General features: G+C 49.6%; 1 protein-coding gene across 22 annotated transcripts in view; it reads left to right on the forward strand.

Moving 5' to 3' along the window:
• Positions 1-14755: 14755 nt before the first annotated feature.
• The window catches only part of Lrrfip1 (LRR binding FLII interacting protein 1), a 131339-nt gene continuing 124718 nt past the window's right edge, over positions 14756-21376 (forward strand). For all 22 annotated transcript variants that reach the window (XM_074072104.1, XM_074072106.1, XM_074072105.1 and 19 more), the window contains exon 1: positions 14756-14913. In XM_074072104.1, the coding sequence (XP_073928205.1) occupies positions 14818-14913 (96 nt within the window). In that variant the 5' untranslated portion in view covers positions 14756-14817. The remainder of the gene's footprint in view (positions 14914-21376) is intronic.

Consider the following 21376-nt stretch of genomic DNA (forward strand, 5'->3'; position numbering starts at 1 on the left):
TCAAAATTTGGTGCACAGAACTGAGCCGCTTCAGTCTGGCTCCAGGAGACCTGTGGCGTGGCCAGAATTTCCAATATAAAAAAACCATCACTTCAGGCAATTGGAGAAGGGACAACGTGGTGGCCAAGCCCCTGCTGCCTTAGCAGGTACTGAGAAAGGCTGAATATGAGGGGAGGAGAGGGAGGACTGAGCTGGTGCTACAAAGCCCCCTGGGTAATGGGGACACCCAGCTCCAAGCAGGGCCCCCACTTAGTGGTGATCACCGCAGCTGCCACCTGGCCTCCCAGCTCGACTGACTGTCTGTGTAGCCCTCTGAGAAACAGAAAGTGAATGGTCCCCTCTCACCCCTGCAGCCAGAACCCTAGCCTCTGCTCCCTGTAGAGACCAGTCCAGGGCCTAGCTGGCTGCTGCCTTCCCTTCCCACGCTATAGAGCACAGAAAGTCTCAGGAAATAGCCTTGGCATTTGGAAACCTGGCTGTATGACCTGGGGGAGGTCACTTGACCTATCTGAGCCTCTCAGTTCCTCCATCTGGAAAAGACATAAATATGAAATGAGCTCAGAGATTGTGAAAATCAGTAAGATCAGACACATACACAACTTAACACTGCTACTTACTCAACAACGTATTTTGAAAATGTCCTGTTGGTTGCAGGTTACCAAACAGACTTAAGTTAACTGGAGTAAAAAACAATTTTGTTAGCCTACTGAGGCTGATGGTGGAAGTCCACTGCAGCCGGGTCTAGGATCAATTAGTGAAGAGATGTCACCACTGGGATTTCTCTTGTCTGTGCACGTCATGTCTGGCTGCTTCTCTGTGCTCACAGCAGCCCACAGCTCAGGGGTCAGAAAGGGACCCACACTGCCTGCCTGTTGGTCAGTCACTCCATCCCATCCCAAACTCACATGTGGTCATCAGGGCTCAGCAGCGACTGGGGAAGCTTGGGGGAGGTAGGGCAGGAATGCACATGGCCACACGTGGTGAGTGCAGGGAGCTCTGAGCAAGCAGGAGTCCTGGTAGCATGTCATCACCGCTGCCTGAATCATTGAACAATGCCACCCACAAACTCTGAATCATAACATTGCTTCAAGTCATCAGGGCAAATGTCCCTACAATGTATTTGCAGGGAGGAAACAGCCCCAGTTCGGAGAGCTCCAAGTAGGGCGCCCAGCCCAGTGGTGGAGTTGCTGTGTTGCAGTCTTACAATAGAAAGGGCCATTAGCTGATATCTTTCAGACAGATCCTTTATTCTGTTACCTGCAAAAGTGGGCTCTGAATTCCTGACCTGTGTGATGTGTTTCCAAGAGTTCCATGGTCAGATGGGTCTGGATGGCCACTTCTGGTGCTCAGATAGAATCACATTTGCACATGAAAGACCTCCAGCATTGGTGGCACAGAGACCTGTTTACCTTCGTTAAATGCAGCATTCCCCAAATATCCTGCATTCTACAGGAGTTTTTCATAAAATTCCTGTTATCTTGCCCAAGAACTAGTGGTCCAGACACCTGGGGCAAGTCTACACAACTGACACCAGCTCCTCCTCTCGACATCTCTGGCAGAGTGTCCTGTCCTGAGACTCCCTGCTGGCCAGGGTGCCCAGTCCCACCTTCCGGTTCTGTTCTGAAAGTCCCTCCCCTCACTTCTCAGCTGACCTGACTCCATGGCCCCTACTGCCCCAGAATCATAGTGGTTGTTGACACAAAATGACAACTCTGCTCTAAAGGAAAAAAGAGCACAGTTTATACTGAGCCAAATGTGAGTGACCATAGTCCAGGAAAATGGATTCAAGTTACCCTGAATGGCATGTTCCCTCATGACAGATGTTACAGAACTTTTATAGCCAAAGGACAAAGAAAACCATAAACCCTTGCGATCCGCAAATGCACGGGTGGAGGCACCAGCGAGGCGGCTCAGTTTTGCTGGAATCTGTCCTGTGTGGATGAGTTACAGCGCTCTCAGCGCTCAGGTTGGTGGAGGACAGAGATCTGTTTACCTAAGAGCCATGGGACTATTAAGAGAGAGAGAAAAATTAAAGTGAGCCTAAGATGACTTCGGCTCTCGACCCGCAGCATTCCAGCTCTCCACAGAGCTCTGTGTCCTCCTCAGCCACGGTGTGCAGGACCCGTCATAAAGATGTGGCTTCTTTAGAGAATTTCAGCTCCACAAGGGAGAGCTCACCCCCACCTGCCACCCCAGCACTCTGCACACTTTCTCAATGTCCCGTTTAAATTCATTTCCCAAAGAAAGCCGGACGCCCAAGAGCAGCCCGACCAACAGAGAGTGGCATGTCATCTCCCTTGCTCCTACAGGGAATTCGCCAGAAACCTTCCCAAGCCCTCAGAGCTAAGCCAGAGACCAGGGGCCATGCAGAATGGAAGATAAGAGAAACAGAAAGGGAGTTAGAATCCCTTCCTGGGGCGCTGATTGCCTACTGAGGCGGCCAAAGAAACCCTGGCAAGTTAATTCTAATGTCAGAAGTTAAATGGCTCCACAGAGAGCGTGGCAATGACAGTGTATGCAGTCCTGAGAGCGTACGGGGCTCGCACCACACACCACACACCACAAACACACATAACACACACCACGCATCACACACCACGCGCTACACACATACACACCACACACACCACACACACCACAAACACACATCACACACACATAACACACACCACACACACCACACAGACACATAACACACACCATGCATCACACACCACACACTACACACATACACACCACACACACCACACACCACAAACACACATAACACACACCACGCATCACACACCACGCGCTACACACATACACACCACACACACCACACACCACACACACATAACACACACCACACACACCACAAACACACATCACACACACACACACACATAACACACACCACGCATCACACACCACGCACTACACACATACACACCACACACACCACAAAAACACATACACACCACACACACCACACACATCATACACATCACACATCACACGCACATACACACACATCACAGATCACACGCACACACCATATGCACCACACACATTCATCACATACACACACCACACACAGAGGCAGGTATACCCTCTACTTAGGGCCTGGGCATCTCTGTCCTCCTGTTTCAGCTGGACAAGGCCATGTCTTTGTCCCCTCCTCTGGCTTCTTCTGTAGGACCATCCACCCTGGTGCCAGCCTGGCCCAGCCCTGCTCCTCCCCAGGCCAGCTGTGCCCCTTCCGGGGGGTGTCTCATCTCCACTCCATCAGGCAGCCACCATGTTGGGTAACAGCAGAGGTATTTGCTGAGCCAGGATCCCGAGCCTCTTCTTAGAGTGACCAGTCCTGGCAGAGGACACAGAGGCTCAGGACTGCCACCCTATGTCAGTGAAGCGATGGCTCTGAGGACCGAGTCACAGCCAGGCTGCAATGCACGGCTTCCACACTATAAGAGTGGATGGTCCCCCTCTCCCTCCTGTGCTAGGCTCTGTCCTAGCTTCCCCCACATGACGCCACTGATGGACCAATGTTCCTCCATGTCCTTGGAGACTTGGGACCCACTGAGGCAGGGGTGGTGTTCTGCCAAGCTAGACTCTCCCCTCTCCCACACTGTGCTCTCCTGTGCTCTTACAGTGTGCCCAGCTCTGTGCCAATGACCCTCACAGGGGTTGTTTCACCAGCTCCTTTCAATGACCCCATCCTGCATTGTGGAGGAGAACCTTCCTTTGAAAGAGCCCACATTGCCTTTGTCCTGCTCCAGGCTGAGCAAACTCTTCTTGGTCTAGAGATGCTGATACGAAGACCTCAACTTGAACACACATGCAAATGCGTAAATGGCAAACTATTTTTTTATCCCGTTCCTAATAAAGATTGGATCAGGCACGGGATGTTGGTCTCGACCCCTCCCCCTTGAGCACTGTCAGGCTGACAGCAGAGCAGGGCAGAGCCCAGGGGCTCAGAATGTGTGTGTTGTCAGCGCTGTCCTTGGGTGGAGACATTTCCAGTGATTTTCACACAGAATAGACTTCGGAGTATATTCAGCAGAACAAAATCTTGATGAAATGTTTGTGCTATTTTAAAATTGCCAAATCAAGGACACAGAGTGCTTTTAGAAGCCACTGCCAAAAATATGGCAAGCATCTTCCAGAAGAGGGGAAAAGATCTGAAACATCTGTGCTCAATTTCCGCTTTGCTGACCAGGCTGGGTGACCGATAAGGATGGTGTGTGCTCATGAATCCAGAGATCCCTCCATGTTAGACAGCGGAGGAGACACGGAGGGGAGGATTTCATGCTCAGATGCAGCGTATGTGAATCCCCAGGGCTGCAGAGGAACCAGCCCTCAGCAAAAGTCTCCTGGGCAGAACCTCCTGGGAAACAGCAGCAAAAGGGAACCATCCCAGAATTCCGGACTCTGTCCTGTGGGTTACAGATGCTCAGTCAGCCACCACGAGTACTGAAAAATTCCCAGGGGACAAAGTCACAGGAAATGTGGCTAATTGTCAGGGTGGGGGGTAAAAGAAACGAGCTTCACGACTCCTTTCACCAATGAGACAAAAGCCAACCTGGGGTCAGTGACTCAGCCCTTACCTTCAAGTCCTGATGTTACCTGAGTTCTCCCGTGGAAGACTCTGTGCTGAGGGCATCCAAGACCCCACAACAAATGGGAGGGGACAAGTAGAAGGAACCATGCCAACTTCCTAAACTCTCCCAGAAAAGCGGATGTCAACTATGCCAAACCAAGCAAGCCTCTGCAGGATCTATTTATCCAGTGTGTATGCAGCTGGCCTCTCCATGGGGGACGTGGTGTGGTGTGCCAGGCTGCCCCTAAGTTGTCCTTCCAAAACTTACTATAATAGATCAAGTTCAAGTTGATCCCTGAAAGGCAAATGCTCACTCACCTGCTTGTGTTTTCACTGATTTCTTTGCTCTCCCGTTAAACATTCTCTCTCTCTTTAAACATTCATTTTTTTAATTGAAGTATGTTTATATAAAATAAGATATACACGTTTTAAGTATGCACACGCTTGTATACACAAGCAAAATTGCTGCCAGTTTTGACAGATGTGTACACATACAGCAAGGGACAGACGACTCATCCCAGTTTTAAAACTAAAGGCCACACCTGGGGAAAACCAGGATCATGGGTCACCCCACATGACAATCACCTCACTGAAGCTATAAAACATTTCCACCACCCCCAAATTTACTGTGCACCTTTGTGATCAACCCCACACCCTCCAAAAACAACCACCTCAGATTTCTATCATCTTGGCTTCGTTTTTCCTCTTCCAGAATGTCCTAAAATTGGAATCACTCGGTACGTACGTTTTTATGTCTGGCTTCTTCCACTCAGCGTATCTTTGAGATTCCGCCATGCTTTTGCCTAGATTAGGGGTACATTTCGTTTTGAGAAGCATTACGTCCTATAACTACAGTGTGTTTACCCAGGGTCCTGTGACCACTCACAGGTCACATTGAGTGTTGAATGTTTTCAACTCCTGGCTGTCATGGCTCAGACACACATGTCTTTTGTTGGCCTGACTGCATTCCTGCTGGATCATGTGTAGGGTACATTTCTAAGTTACTTCCGAGTGGCATCCCAAGTGGCTGTACAATTTTACACTCCCACCAGCAGTGCATGAAGTTCCAGTTGCTCGATGCCCTCACTGACATTTGGTCTTGTCAGTCTTTTCCACAGTAGACCCTAGTAGGCACCAAGTGCTAGCTTATTGGGTTTTACTTTGCATATCCTTGAAACTTTTTGGCCATTTATGTATCTTCTTAAATGAGGCACTGCTGAAGCCTTCAAATCTTTTGCCCAATATCAAAATGACTTGTCATTCCTTTTTGATTTGTAGGAATTCTTTATCTGGATTTAAGTGCTCTGTCACATCTATGTATTGTGGAAATTTCCTCACAGTCTGAAGTTTGTATTTTAATTTTCATAATGGAGTTTTTAAATTAGCAGAATTTTTTAAATGTAATGAAAATGAATTTATCATTTTTTTTTATTTCACGAGTTGTGCTTTCTATCTACTGTCCAGGTAATCTTGACCAATGATGAACTCTCAAAGATATTCTACATTTCCTTCTAGGAATTTTATAGTTTGTAGTTTTTAAGTTTGGGTCTGAAAGCTATCATGATTTAATTTTTGCGCATGGTAAGGATTGTTTCCCCATGTAGATACTCAGTTGTTGAGATCCATTTACTAAAAAGACTTTCTTTGCTCCATTGAACTATTTGGTTCCTTTGTTGAAAATCAGTTGACCCCTTGGGGAAGCCTGAATTCATAGGACCTGCTTTTGGTTTTTCTCTGTTTTCTATCTCTTTCCTTCAGTTTGGGTCATTTTATTGATCGTTTCTCAAGTTCCCTAACCCTTTCTTCTACCTTCTCCAATCATGTATTAATACTACAAATTTTATTTACTTATGTATATATTTTGCAGTACTGGGGACTGAACCCAAGGCCTCATGCATGCTAGGGAAATGCTCTACCATTTGAGCCATGCCCACGGCCCTTTACTTTGTACTTTGTTTTTGAGATAGGGTCTTGCACTAACTTTGTCTGGACCAGCCTTGAACTCATGGATTCTCCTGCCTCTGCCTCCTGAGTAGCTTAGACTACAGGCGTGCAGCTCCACGCCCAGCCTATTCCATACATTTTCAATTGCAGGTATACTTTCCAGCTCTACAGTTTCCTTTGGTTCATTTTCATTTAATTTTTTTCTCACTTTTTTTAAAAAATGGTACCTCACTCTATTTCCCAGACTGGTCTGAAACTCATGGGCTTGAGTGTTTCTCCCACCTCAGATTCCTGAGTAACTGGGACTACAGGTGTTTGCCATTGTACCCAGCTGGTTCGATTTTAGAAGCCCCCAAAACTCTGTTGAAATTCCTATATTTTTGTCCATGATCTCCATCTTTCTCACAGGAATTTTATACTGCTTGTCTGGTAATTCCAACATCTGGATCATCTGTGAATCTTTTCCGATTGGCCAGTTTTCCTCTTGACACGAAGTCTCATTTTCTGCCTTCTTCTTGTCTAGTAGTTCTTTGTCTACACTGGCCAGGGCAGGCAGAGACTCCGAACTCCGTTGTTCTCTTTTGAGGAGTGTTGACTTTGGTTCTAATTTGGGTCCTGCAGGCCACCTTGGTCTTAGTGAGACTTGGTTCTAGGCTTTGCTACAGTGTGTCCATTTGGGTTTTCCTAGCACAGTTCTCAGTCCTGAAATGTGGTGTCACCATTAAGATAAAATTCTTCTGAGATTTCAGCAAAGGGCTAAAGGTGTTTGCAAGTGTGACAGTCAGCTGTCTGTCACTATGACAAAATACCTGACATAAGCAACTTAGAAGGAGGAAATGTTTATTTGGGCTCATGGTTTTATTTTTATTTATTTAATTTCTTGGGAACAGGGTCTTGCTATGTAGCCCAGGCTGGCCTTGAACTCTTGATCTTCCTGCCTCAGGCTCCCAAGTGCTGGGATTACAGGAATGAACCACCACACCTGGTTTGACTAGCTCTGTTGCTTTGGGTCCTGTGACAAGACAGAGCAAAGCTGCTCACCTCATAGCAGCCAGGAAGCAAGGAGGGGCTGGGGTCCTGATACCTCCCTCAAGGACATGCCCTCAAAGACCTAACTTCCTCCCTGTAGGTTTCATCTCCTAAAAGTTACACCACCTCCCAACAGCACCCCATCAGGCAAACAAGCCTCCAACAACATAGGCCTTTAGGGGACACTTCCAAACCATAGCACCAAGCCCCCCTGACTTGATAGGACTTGAATCTAGCTTTATCTCCTTGCACTAGGCAGCTGTTGGAGTCTCTGTTCAAGTCTTCCAAGCTTCCAGCTGATGCTTCCTTCTGGGTTTCTTGGACTCTCACCCCACACATGCGTAGTTCAGGACTCAGCCATGGATTTTGGGTAAGTTCACAAGTCCTCTATTCTGGGACTTTCCCACTGAATTTCAATCTCAGTTGCAACCCTAGACTCTGCCTTAGTCCCAATATGCCCTGGAGATGAGGCGTGTTCCCTGGGGAAGGAGATGCTGCTTCATCTACTTCCCTCATTTCAAAGGCTGTATCTGTGTCGGTCTCTATCTGCACTTGATGACTCCCCAGCCCTCCGATGGTCGTTTGCTTTACCTAGAGTTATAATTGCTATTGGCAGAAGGATTGTTTTGATAGGGCTTCACTTTCATTGCTAGGAGCCAAATGCCCTGTCATTTGTATTTTAAAACCAATTGATTAATTAATAAATCCTGTGCTGGAAAAAGTAATCCATTGCTAGCAAGTAAGTATCTATAACATTCATCTTCCAAGAGGAAAAAGAATTTTGGCTCTCACATCCTATTTTATATAGCATCTTATGAAAGGACTCCTTAACCAGTCACGCCACAAACTCTTCTGAGTACTCACACGTAGGTCTGTAACCTGAACAAGGCTTCCCAGGGGATGAACAGGCAGGCTTGGTCCTGGGTCCTAAGAGACTACCCTGAGAGAGCTACTCAAGGGTGCACTAAATATGGACTAGCTTAGGATTTGTGATCCTCCTCCCCCTGCCTCCTGAGTAGCCAGAATTACAGACATGCACCACTGCACCTGGCTTGATTTCATTCTTTTTGTGGCTGAATAATACTCCATTGTGTAGACCACATTTTCTTTATCCATTCATCCTTTGGTAGGCACCTACGCTGATTCCATGCCTTGCTAATTGTGAATAGTGCTGCAATAAACATGGGTGTGCAGGTCTCTCTACTGTATGCTGACTTTGATCCTTTTGGGTATGTAGCCAGGAGTGGTATAACTGGATCAAATGGTAGGTCTATTTTTAGTTTTTTGAGGACCCTCCATTCTGATTTCCATAGGGCTACACCAATTTATATTCCCACGAATAAGAGGGTTCCTTCCCTCACCCCACATTCTCACTAGCGCGTGTTGTTTGTTTTCTTTTCTTCTCTCTTTTTAGGATGATAGTATTTATTGAGTCATCTAAAGACAGAAGGATGTCAAGCACATCAAAAAAAATCCGAGAAGCTATGGTAATGCAAATAGGGAAAAAAGGGGAGGGGAGAGAATTGACCAAGTTTGTGGTTTTAAGACTCGCAGAGTCAGCTGAAATGTCTACTTCATGCTTGTTTAATGTTTATGGTGCAGTTAATAGGGTAAGAGAGTCAATAAGATTTTCTTTTGTTTTAGAATATGGTGAGAAATCTGAAATTTGACTCAGATACATTGAGTATGCCGTGCTCATAAATATTTGTGTTACCATTATTGTTCCCTCTGTGTGTGTAAAAATTGATCTTACATTTAAAGTGACAGGATAATCCAGCAGAACACTGAATAGCGAGTCAGAAATTCAGTGTAAGCGCCTTGTGGGTTCTTGATAGTCACAGGTCTTTAGCTCAGACATTTTTAAAGCACCCAGATAAAAGATCTCTCGGTATTTCATTCTGCGAATGCAGTAGAAAACTCCATTTCAGTGTAGCAACTGTATTCCATATGGTCAGTTTAATAATGTGGTTTTTGTAATATGCTGATGGCCATTCTGACAGGGGTGAGGTGCCTCTCAATGTAGCTTTGATTTGTATTTCACTGATAGCTAAAGATAGTGAACATTTTTTTCATGTATTTATGGGCCATCTGTCCTTCTTTGGAAAAAGTGTCTTCTCTGTTCATTTGCCCATTTGTTGACTGGATTACTTGTTCTTTTGGTTCTACTTTTTTGAGGAGAACTCAATCATTGCTGATCATAGACACAATGAGTCACATCTGTTGTCATGCTGGGAGATCAAACCTAGGGCCTCTCATGTGCAAGGCAAGGGCTCTTCCACTTAGCTCTCTGGAGCTCAGCCCCTGTGAGCAAATACTTTTCAACAACCCCCACAAGTATCTGTCTATTTATTCATGCATAAATTATGTTTGTGTCCTATCCTCATTAATATATCAAGTGAGCATAGGTATCTACTTAGAATGAGGCTAATCAGAGATAGGAAATATAAACTTATGTTTTGAATGGTTTTATGGTGACTAATTATTCTCTGATAAACTTAGATTGGGGTCAATGAGGAAATCCTACCTAGAATAAGAAACATGTTTCTCATTTTCTTGTTGTGTGTGTGTTTGTGTGTGCGTGTGTGTGTGTGTGTGTGTGTGTGTGAGATTGGCGGAATGATCTTTTCAGTAATCTTTAAAATCTTTGAAAGCCTGTGTGTAGTCTGAGTTTTAATTAAAACTAGATTTTGTGATGCATAAATCTATTTAACATGGTACATGAAAATGCATCAAAACATACTGAAACTTATCTAATGAAACAGAGGCTACTTCTAGCTCTTGGAAATACTTAGTGTATCACCGTGACATGACACTGACCACAAAAGTGAGCTTACTTACAAAAACTGATAATACTTAATTTCTTATTTTTGGTTTAAAATATAATAGAAGTTCTAGTATTTTCTTCCTATACCTCATAGGGTTGTCCCATGCACCCTGCTCTGGAGACTCCAAGTTCAGGAAATTATTTACTGCTAGCCGTCTATGGATGAGGGGTCAAGGTGAGTCAGGTGCAGACCATGGTGGACTAAACAAAAATGCAAAAAGGGGAGAGAAACATCAGTTAGAGATGAAGGAAAAGATGCATCTGGGCATTCATTTGGATTTAGGAGAGAGAAGAGGGAGCCCAGATTATTCCAGAATTGTACTCCAGCTGACATGCAAAATTTACTGGGAAATGCTGTAGTTCTTGGAGACGAGAGACATTCGGGTTGGAGAGGGCTGGGTCAATTGTTTCCTATTTTGGATATTTTATAGGTGGGCCATTGTTAGGAACAACTGAAAACGGCCCGCTGTTCATGGGAGACAAGCCATCGACCTCCCGAGCATCACGCAGATGCTGCCCTCAGCCAGCCCCACTACTGGGCATGACTCTGGTGCAAGTTCCAAGCATTGTCCTGCAGCCATTCCTGAGAGGGGATGTAAATCTCCTGCCTTTCTCCACTATAGTTCAAGAGTGGTCTTTCTGTCCTCTGCTGATGGGACAGCAAGGCTGAAGGACAGGGGACAAGGCTTGGGGCAGGACCACTTGCTGACTCTCAGTGGAGGAGAGAACCACCTTGTGGACCTAATGATGGCTTAGGTGGCCCTCTGCCCAGAAGCTCTGAGTCCTCATGCAGACTGGATTCCCTGCCCACCCATGGGGGATCCTAACTTCTTCCCAGTGGATAGACACTCCACGTGGTTCCACCGTGTGATACCCTCATCAGCTGAACCTTTCTGTGAACTCTTCCTGAAGATGACGTCTGTATTTGGTGATGAATACAGTAACTCTCTAGCCCCAGATGTCAGACTTGTGAGGTCTTCACTGCCTCCTGCTCTGAAGTAACCCTTTCTGTGTGTCACAGTCATCTGGGACAGAAGATGGGCCACTAGGAGGGAGACCATAGCCAGGCTGGTGGCACCGCCCTGAGGTACACAGTCTTCCAGGTAGAAGCAGACTCCTGGCTACCATGCCAGAAGAGATAAGAGTCCAGGGAGAGAAAGCCACAGCTTCAAGAACCAGGGTTGCACATAATGGATGGGCCCACACAGGTCTCTGTCTCCCTCCAACGGGCAACTGCCACAGAAGAGACCCACAGGATCTGATGTTTACTGTTCTCCAGACCCAGAATTCAGGGGCAGCACTGGAGGGACCATTTATTGGCTGGCTGTGTGCCAAGCTCTAACAAGGAAGGTCCTGTGGCTTGAATGATGTCCCCTGAAAGTTTCTACATTGAAACCCAATGTTAACGCAACTATATTAAGAAGTGTAGCCTATGCAGGTGGTAAGGTTATAAGGGTGAATCCCTCATGAGTTGGATGAGTACGCTCCTACAAGAGGCTTGAGAGGCCCACCTGCCCCTTCTGCCACATGGGAACACACAGACACAGGTGCCACCAATGAAGAATGGGCTCTAGCCACACACAGAATCTGCAGACAGGTTGATCTTGTACGTCCCGGCTCAGAGCTACGAGAGATAAATTTCTGTTGTTTTATAAATTATTCAATAAGGTATTTTGTCATAGCATCCCAAATGAACCAAGACAATAGGAATGACTATTTCCATTAAAGGAGAGAGCTGAGGGGATGAGGACGTAGTTCAGTGGAAGAACTCCTGCTTAGCAGGTGCTGGGCCCTGGGTTTTATCCCCAGAACTGCAAAAAGACGTGCATACACACAAACACACATAAATACATACACATGTACATAAATGCATACATGCACAAATCCATATGAACATACAAGTGAGAGGTAGCTTTGAGTGAAAACATCACCAGAGGAGGGTGCACATGGTCTGTTATTGAGGAGATCAGGACATCATAGGACCATCTGAAGACCAATGGCATTGTGTCTGAGGATCCCTAAAAGGTGACTCTTTCCTAGAAGTGGGTGTGGGGGGGGAGGTGAGGTCTGAAATGTCACCAGATTTAAGTCATTGGGTCTGGGGGCCAGAAAGTTCGTGATCTCCTTAGAGAAACAATTCAAGAACGGGCACAGAGGAGACCTAAGCAGAGCAGAAGTGTACCCTCCAGAGGGAGCGATATGCTGGAGGCCCCAACACCTTAAACTTTATTAGGGTCTGTAGACATAGGGTGGTCAGTATGGAAAACTGGATTAATGTATCATTAATTTCTAGAGACTGGGCTATGTATTAATTCCTCCCACATGCCCAGCAGGGGAGTTCTTGGCCTTAGATGGTCAGCCTAAGGCTGTCATCTTTCTTGGGCTATGGGGCTTCAGTCAGCAAGAGCCTGTTGTATGTCACAAGTCATGCTTTTAATGTCAGCATCCAAGCCATTGTCCTCCACCATGGTGTGTCCTAACTCCCTGCCTAACTCCTACATGGAGAGTGCTGTCAAGAGGCTGGCACTGTCCAGACACACCTCCGGCCAGTCCCTGAGATAGTGAGAAACTGGTCTCTCTCCACACCCCCAGCCATAACATTCATCAGGCAGCTGAGGACAGAATCTGTGGCGAGTGTGGAAGCATGAGTGTGATACAGACAGCTCCCCCCACTCTCACAGCCACATGTCACTGTAGAAGAGTTTAAGGGTCAGGATAAAAAGTGACACAAAGTTCTAAAGAAAAACAGGGAGGAAACGGAGGAAGGAAGGGCAGGTCTTGGGGAGTCAGGGAGACTTCTTTCAGAGGCAGATGGTGGAACTTGGGTGTAGCTCTGGATGAGGTACTCCCAGCATCTCCAGGTAGCCTGGAGAGGACAGCCCCTAGGTCTGTCTCCTGCACAGCTCTGCCCCAGCCTCCTGCCTGCCCCTGGCAGTTAGCAGGTTTGGGTGAAGGAAGGCATGAAGCTGTGAGAAGCAGCCTCCGCAGATGTGGGGCATCTTCGTGCACCTTGGGCTGGGAGATGGTGAGCGGCCCCCAGCAGGTCAGGGCTTCACCAACCAGGACTGCATCACTTAAGGAGTATAGGGCCCCACGTGGTAGGAATATGGAGCAGGAGATTCAATTATCAGGTACTTCCCTTGTGCCTACCATGTGCCAGGTACGCCACACACTCTGAGGGTACAGTAATGAACTTGACCAGTTTGTCTGCTCAGGTGTCCTGGGACCTGTCCTCCCATGTTACTTGACGCACCAACTTTTCCCTGCAATATGCCTCCAACAGCTTCCCTGCCACTGAGGGGTCCCCTTCTTGGTCCCTCCACCCTTCATTTTCCTGTTATCCTGCTAAGAACCCACACCAATCTGGTCAAACCAGTTGGTTGGAAACAGACCAAACTGTTAACCATCTCTAGGGGCAAAAGTCAATCACAGATGCCTTCAGGATGCATCTCTCCTCTTTCATCTTTCCCCAAACCTCAGACACCCCAGTGATTCTCCCGCCAGCCTCTGCAGGTGCCTTACTTATCTAATTCAAGAAAGACAGCTAGCAGGGCAAGGAGGGTTGCCTTACCTAGTCCCCAGTGCGCTCTAAATTCACCTCTAGGGTATGGATGGAGTGCATCACAGCTCAGGTAAACTCATTCCTTTTTTCAACTCTATCTTGAGAACAAGGAAGGCTCCAGGCCCTTTCCCAGAATCTGGGAACACAGCAGTGAAGCGACAGGTATCAGCTCTGAGGAGGGGAGGGACACGCGAGTGGATGGAGCAGGAACACCTTGTAGACAGAATCACAGACCTCCACAGCGCGATCCTGAGAGCTGGAGAGGCTGGCACCCAGGGCTGGTCGTCTGAAGGCACCTGGTCCTGGCCCAGGAGCCTAGCTCTCACCCTCCTGGAGGACGGTCTCCCACCACACCTTGCCTAAGGTGGGGGGAGCCAGCTTGAACCATATCTTGCGCCCATCCCTCCAGGCGACACCCTCTTGGCCACCCATCCTCTTGGAGGTCCCGCACTCAGCTGCGCCCCCGGCCCTGGCGCTGGTCGTTCCAAGATGACCTGCCCGCCAAATAATCCCGGAGAGATCTGTAGCCCTCTGCTCTCGCCCGCGCCCATGGTTCTGCAGTGTCCGCGTGTCCAGTGTCCCTGCGCCCCCGCCAGCCCTGATCCCTGGTGTCCCTGTCCCCTTGCCCCCTACCCGGAGGTTCTTTGCGGGTCCCTGCCACCTTCAGCCTCTGCTCTCCCGCCATCCCCGATCCCACCGTGCCTGGCCGCTGTCCCGGGCGTCCCCCGCGGGTCCCAGTCCCCAGGCCCCGCGTCCCCGCGTGCGGCCCCGCGCCCGCTGACGCCATGACGCCGCGGCGGAGGGAGGGGCGGAGAGGGCCGCGGCCGGGCGAGCGGGGCGCGAGCCACGGGTCCCCAGCAGCTGCGGACGCGGCCGATGACCATGGGCACCCAGGGCTCGGGACGCAAGCGGCTCCCCAACCGGGAGCGGCTGACGGCGGAGGACGACGCGCTGAACCAGATCGCGCGCGAGGTGAGCGGCGCGGGGCCCCGCAGCTGTCAGGCGTCGCCCGCGCCCCCGGGTTCCCCGGGGTCCTCGGAGTCCTCGGAGTCCCCGGGGTCCCGGGCCAGCCACGGCAGGGCAGGGGCGCCGGGCCCGGGCGCTAGGCTCTGCCTCCGATGTCGGCGGCCTGCGGGCCAGGCGTCTGTCCTCCGCCCCGGCGACAGGCCGGTGGCGCTGCCACCCGCACCCCGAGTCCTTGGCCCTCGCCGGCCGCTGGCCCCATGGACAAGCAGAACCTGGGCGCAGCCAGTGGCTCAGGGTGGCCCGGGCCTAGCCAGGTGGGGGCGGGGGGCGAGTGTCCCACTTAGTTGTGCCGCATGGAGGGAGGAGGGGTTAGGTCAACCCTGGCGGCCAGTGACCGGCCCTGGAGGCCACATGGCCCTGCTGAAATGGCCCAGTCGGTTGGTGACCGTTTGCAATCGATTACCACTCAAGGTACAGCTTGGGGATGAACCTGGGGGTCACTGCGAACTCTTGTTTCTGGACAACCAGAAAGCCGGTCCAGACACACTGAAAGGTGTCATCAAAGTTTCCTGGGCAGAGTTTATGACAGCAGGGATTGCGTTTGGTGATGACGAATTGAAGGCGCACGAGTGTGTGAATCTGCACAAATGCCTCCTTTTCTCCCTCGGGATTCAGCCTTCAGGCTAAAACGATGTCTGTGACAAAAAGAAAGATGTGCAGTATGGTGGTGGCAGCCGCTTTGGGGGAGGGGGCTCTATTGGATGGGGCCCAGGGTGAACAAAGGGGCTGAAGTTTTAACATACTGTTTTTCAATACCCTTTGAGTTGTGTGCTCTGGCGTGTATTAACTGAAAAAGTCTGCACAGGTGCGGGGCAGCACTCCTTGGAGTTTGCTTCTGTGCCTGAGTGTGATCATTATCCATGGAAAACCTTCCTGGCAATTTAGGCTGTGGTGTCAGATTGCTTCAGACACATATTACTGGGGTCTACTCTATAATAGTTCTTAGGTGTTTGTAGTTATAAATACTGATTGTGTTTTTAATGGATAAGTAGCCGTTGCTGAGCATTGAATGAATAAAGACTTGTTTCCTTTGTATAAAACAGGAGACAGTTTTCCAGCAAACTCCTATTCATCCCCCAAAGCCCAGTGTAGATTCTAGGTCCTCTGTAGGACATTGTCATGCTTAGCTCTCCCATGTTACTCCAGATAACTGGCCCTGCCTTGCCTGGCTCCTGTGGCTCACTGTGCACCTGGTGTGCTAGTCATGATGCCTCATCATTACTGTCCACCTGTAGAAGGTGACACCCACGCGGCAGTGTCTTACTTTTGTATCCCAAGAGCTCAACAGAGCCAGGCACATAGTGTTTGTCAGTGTCTGTTGCATTAATGAATGAACAAAAGGGCTGAGGGCGTGGCTCGGATACAGCACCTGCCTAGCAAGCACGCAGCCCTGAGTTCAAACCCCACTACCACCTAAATAAATAAATAAATAAATAAGCAACAAACAATAGAAGTGTAAGGGCACTTAAAGGACGTTTGGCTAAATATAGATACTTGCTAAATTTAGTAACCTCAATACAATTCCCCAGAAGACAGAGTCGTGTGTGTGTGTGTGTGTGTGTGTGTGTGTGTGTGTGTAGCTTCCCATAACATGAAACACGTGTTCCCTGGGAGGGCCAGACACGCCTGCAGGGCTCTGGGTGTTGTCTTGCCATCAGCAGCCACTGGACGAAGGAATGAGAAGAATGAGAGTCCCCAAAGTCGGCCTCTTATCTGCTGGTTTTTATAAAATTAGATTGAAAGGAGGGGAGGGGGGGCCCCGCCTTGCATCCAGGGACACCAGTCAGCAGTTACGGAGGCAGACTGGGGAGGAAGACCTGGGATCACACTGCTCATTATTAGCCGTGCTGTGCAGGGACAGCGCCTTCCCCAGCCCCTTCTGAACTCCCCTCATCCGTCAGAAGCAAAGAAGAGGCAGCAGAGTATGTTCAAGGCAGTGGGAAGTACATGCAGGCCCTGTGTCCCCTCCCAACAAAAGCCAGCTGCAGGTGTGGCCACCGCCAGTGCTGAGTGGCACCCATGGGCGCAACTGGAGGGAACAGGTGCAATGTTGTCTGTCTCGCTACAAACCGAATTCTGTTTCCCAACTGTGAACATTAAAATCACTATTCAGGTGGCAAATATCTATTCATTGAGCTCTTGAGAGTGCTTGACAAAATTAACAAAACTGTGTACAGCTCATGACTTTCTTATTCACACACGTCATGGTGTCCAAATACCTGTCCTGAGGAGACAGAAGTCAGGGAGGAAACGGACAAGAATTTGCCTTCAAGGCCTGGCGAGGTGGTAGGTGCCTGCATCCCAGCACGTGAGGAGGAGGATTGTGAGTTCAAGGTCAGCCTGGGCTACGTAGTGAGCCCCTATATCAAGTAAAAGGGAGAGGTTAGGACCTGTAGATCCGCAGGAGGTGATCTGATCTGGAAGGGCATGGATCTCCACAAAGGTTTGGAGATAAGAGAATTCCAGCCAGCAGATGGGATCCAAACCAGCTTCCTGGAGGAAGTAGCACTGTGAGTTCTGAAAGACATGTCTATCAGGTGGATGCTTTGTCTGCCAGGACCGAAACCCTGACCAGCTGGCAGTGACAAGGGAAGTATGGTGACCCATGTGCAGACAACCAGAGCAGGCCAGAATCCCCTACCAGTCTCCAGCAGCTTGGGCCTCTTCCCTCTGCAGTTGGTTCTGCTGGGCCCTCTTCTCTGCGCAGCCTCACCCTCAGGCTGATGTGTTTTGTGGGACCAACTGCCTTCAGTGTTTCCAGGTTGCCCTGCATGAACCACCTGGTCTCTTCTGCCAGCTGTCTCCAGGGACTTGAAGAAATCCCCCTGGGAGACCTCTGTGTGCCTCCCTGGTATTCCTGTGTCAACCCCTGAGGCCAGTCCCATGAGGGCCCCGTGGCAAGAGGGATGGATCTCCCAGTGACCAGCCAGGCAGGGCCAGCCTCCCCAGAAGCCCTTGGAAATCTGTGGAGACCTAACTAAAAACTGGGAGCTCTTAGGGAAAGGACAAGTGGTGGGGTGAAGAGCATGCCTCTGGAGGACAAGAGGAGAAGTCTAGGCTGAGGTCATCAGGAGTCCTCAGTCCTGGAACAGGGGACCCAGCCCCACTAGGGCTGAGTAGGTGCTCAGCTCCCCTGGGAGTCTGTGTGGGACTGCCTGGGAAGATGCCTCTGCAGTCTTATGTTTCTGTCTGCCAGTTAATCCATGGTCCACATTTTCAGCAAGTCTACAGTAGATGGACTTGTCATCTTAAAATGCCTGGGCGAGCCGAGTTGGGAGATTGAGGCACGAGGGTCATGAATTTCAGGGTAGCCTGGACTTCACAGCAATTCCTGTCTCAAGAAACTTAAATAGAGGCTGGAGGTGTGATTCAAAAGGTCGAGTGCCTAATGAGCAAACACAAGACCCAGAGTTCAAACCCCAGTACTGCCCAAAAAACAAAGAAAAGAAACCAAAATAACCAGGTGTGGTGGCTCACACCTGTAATTCCAACTACAACGACTCAGGAGGCAAAGATAGGAGGATCATGGTTCAAGGCCAGTCCAGGCAAAAACTTAGTGAGAGCCTATCTTGATCAATGAGCCAGGCATGGTAGTGAGAACCTGTCATCCCATCCATGCAGGAGGCATAGGTAGGAGGATAGTGGTTCAAGGCTGGCCCCAGGCAAAAACTCAAAAAATGACTAAAAGCAAAAAGGGCTGGGTGTGTGGCTTAGTTGGTAGAGTGCCTGCCTGGCAAGCACAAGGCCCAGAGTTCAAATCCTAGTACCACAGAAAAATTAGCACATGGATTGCGTCTCAGCCTCTGTGGAGGTGGAGTTCCAGCAAGACACCAGGAAAAGGGCCTGGCAGCACTTGCAGACTCCGAGAAGCCCTGGGGCAGGAGCGCACGTCTCACCCCGGCACAGAGGTGTTCCCAAAGCATGGAGAACTTCCTCTCCCATCACACTTGATGTTCAGCCGGGGACTTTGGAAGCATCAAGTGTGTCCTCTGCCCCCTGCCATTGAGTAGAACGATGCTGTTCACTGGTGCTGAGTGTCCTCTGTCCTCTCAAATGATGCCTTCTGCAGGACGCTCCCACCAGGGCACTGAGGCCTTCCCTCCTTGATCACGCCCTTACTCACTGAGCAGTTCCCGAACCTCCTTGTCCAAGGGGGTCCAACGGTGACTGGGTCCTGCAGGCACATGGTTCCCATGCAGGGGGCATAAGTGCTCCAGAGGACCCCTTTACTGATCCAGGAGAGTCGGATGCCTGGACCCACAGGCCTCTCTCTTCTCTGGCTCAGTGCTCTAGGCACGTGGAAGGAGGAGGTCACAGAACAGCCCCAGGGCAGCCTGCAGACATTGTCTCACGTGTGAGACACAAAGCATCACTGCACCTACTACCTCTTATCTCCTGACCCCTAACCCACTTCTCCAGGTTGTCCCAACTCTGGTGCCTTTCTCCTTGGGAGCTGAGGGTAGACCCCAGCTGCCACCACCTCCCACCCTGTCCCGCCGGTGCCCGCACTCCCTTCTGCTGTCAGAACTCCCAGGAAACCACTCACAACCACATTCCTGCTGCACACTTGGCTCCGGGAAAGCTGATTTGAGTCTCAACCTTCATTTTGGGTGGTCCCACAAGTATAGGTCGCTGTCCTCCTAGCCCCTTTCATTTCCTCTTCCCCAAATAGGCCTCACTGGTCAGCCTATGTGGAGGGACCCTGCCTTCTCTTCTGCTCAAGCCTCAAGATCACCCTGGGGGTGGAAGACACTTACGGTTCAGTTTGGAACCTTCACCTCCCCCACCTCCAGCGCCAGGCTGCCCTGGCAGCTCTGGGGACTTAGTGGTTCAGATGCCACCACACATTTCCTGGCCTCTGGCCCCTGACCTTGTGTGAGAGCATGAAGTGTACTCGCCTGAACGAGACAGGCATGGCTCTTGCTTCTACCTCATTGTTTGATTTGAGCCATCCTCTTCATGCCTTTTTTCCTTTTGAATTTGTTTTTCTGTGTCTGGTCAGCTGACAAAACCACCGCCAGGACACTGACTGGGATGTCCTCCAGTGTGGTCAGCAGCTTGCAGTGAGGGCCAGGGCCGTGCCCTTCCTTTCATGGGCGGGGCAGGGGACATGTCCAACCTGAAGGGCTGTCCCACCTCAGATGCTAACACAACCACACAGGGTAACCAAGGGCCCGTCCTCAGCCGCTCCCCCTGAGACAGACACATCTTGGCGGATCGTCCATGAGGCACTGGAATATGGCAAGGCAAGGGTTCCTGGGCCCGTGACCTTGGGCTGGCGATGTGATTCCCAAAAGAAGCTTCCAGCTAGAGAGGAAGTCAGGAAACTCAGCTGTGGTCAGTGCTGCTGGTCTCTGGTGGCCTGCAGGCCCCACCCCACAGCTATTTCTATCAGAGCCAGCTGTCCCCTCCTCTCCCACTGCTGGGTGAGTCCTCGAAGATTCCTTAGTCAGTGCTTAGGGTGGGGATCGGTATAGGGAGGACAGAAGAAACTGTGCCATGTGGTGGGAAATCAAGGGGCCTGGATTCTAGCCAAGCCTGTCACCCGTGAGCCCTGTCAAAGTGTGGGGAAGGCAAGAGGAGAGGTGGGAAAGGAGGCTGCCCCTAAGGCCCATGGTGAGCCAGGTCCTCTTAGAAGCCTCTGTCCCATAATTAAGCTAAGTCCTGCAGAAGAACTTATAGCATCTGTACCTGATGCCCCATCCAGGACCCTATTCCTGATGATGGTGCTCCCATCCCTTGGGCCATTGTCCCCAGCTGACCTGTGAGCCATCAGGCATAGTGTTTCGTGAGAGTCTCATATTGTCTGCCCATGTCTCTCATGCTTTTCCATTCTTTCATCTATAAAAAGTTTATTTCATCAAATTAACACATGTGATACCTTTGCCCCGGGTCCTCAAGCCACTCTCCACACAGCAGCTGGGGCAGGGGTCCTTTTAAAACGTGTCAGGTCCTGCAACTTCCCCCACTAGAACTCCAGTGGCATCTCATATGACCAGTAAAAGCCAAATCCTTAAAGGGCCTGTAAGCCCCTAAATGACCTGCTAACCGTGTCCATTTGTGGAAATAACAGGCTGTTAAGTATTATACGCTAAGTATTTATATTTTAAATACTATTTAACATATTATATAATAATAGTGAAATTTTAAGTGAACTACTTATGGATTTACCAATTCTAGATGCTGTCTGAGGGCTTCCTGGGACGAAGGATGAAATGTGGTACCCATGAGTTGGGGTCAGGCCCGCACCCCGCTTTTTTTCCCCCTCGTCATCACACTCTGGTGACCCTGTCATTTTGGGTTAAATAACACAGCCACTGGTAAAATGGCAGGTTGGTTGAGAGAATTCTGCCAGAGTCAGAATTCCTTCCTGGATTCAAGTCCCATGACCAAAGGCAGGTTACCTAAC

This window comes from Castor canadensis, chromosome 4 (genome assembly GCF_047511655.1).
Source record: "Castor canadensis chromosome 4, mCasCan1.hap1v2, whole genome shotgun sequence".
Taxonomy (NCBI): Eukaryota; Metazoa; Chordata; class Mammalia; order Rodentia; family Castoridae; genus Castor; species Castor canadensis.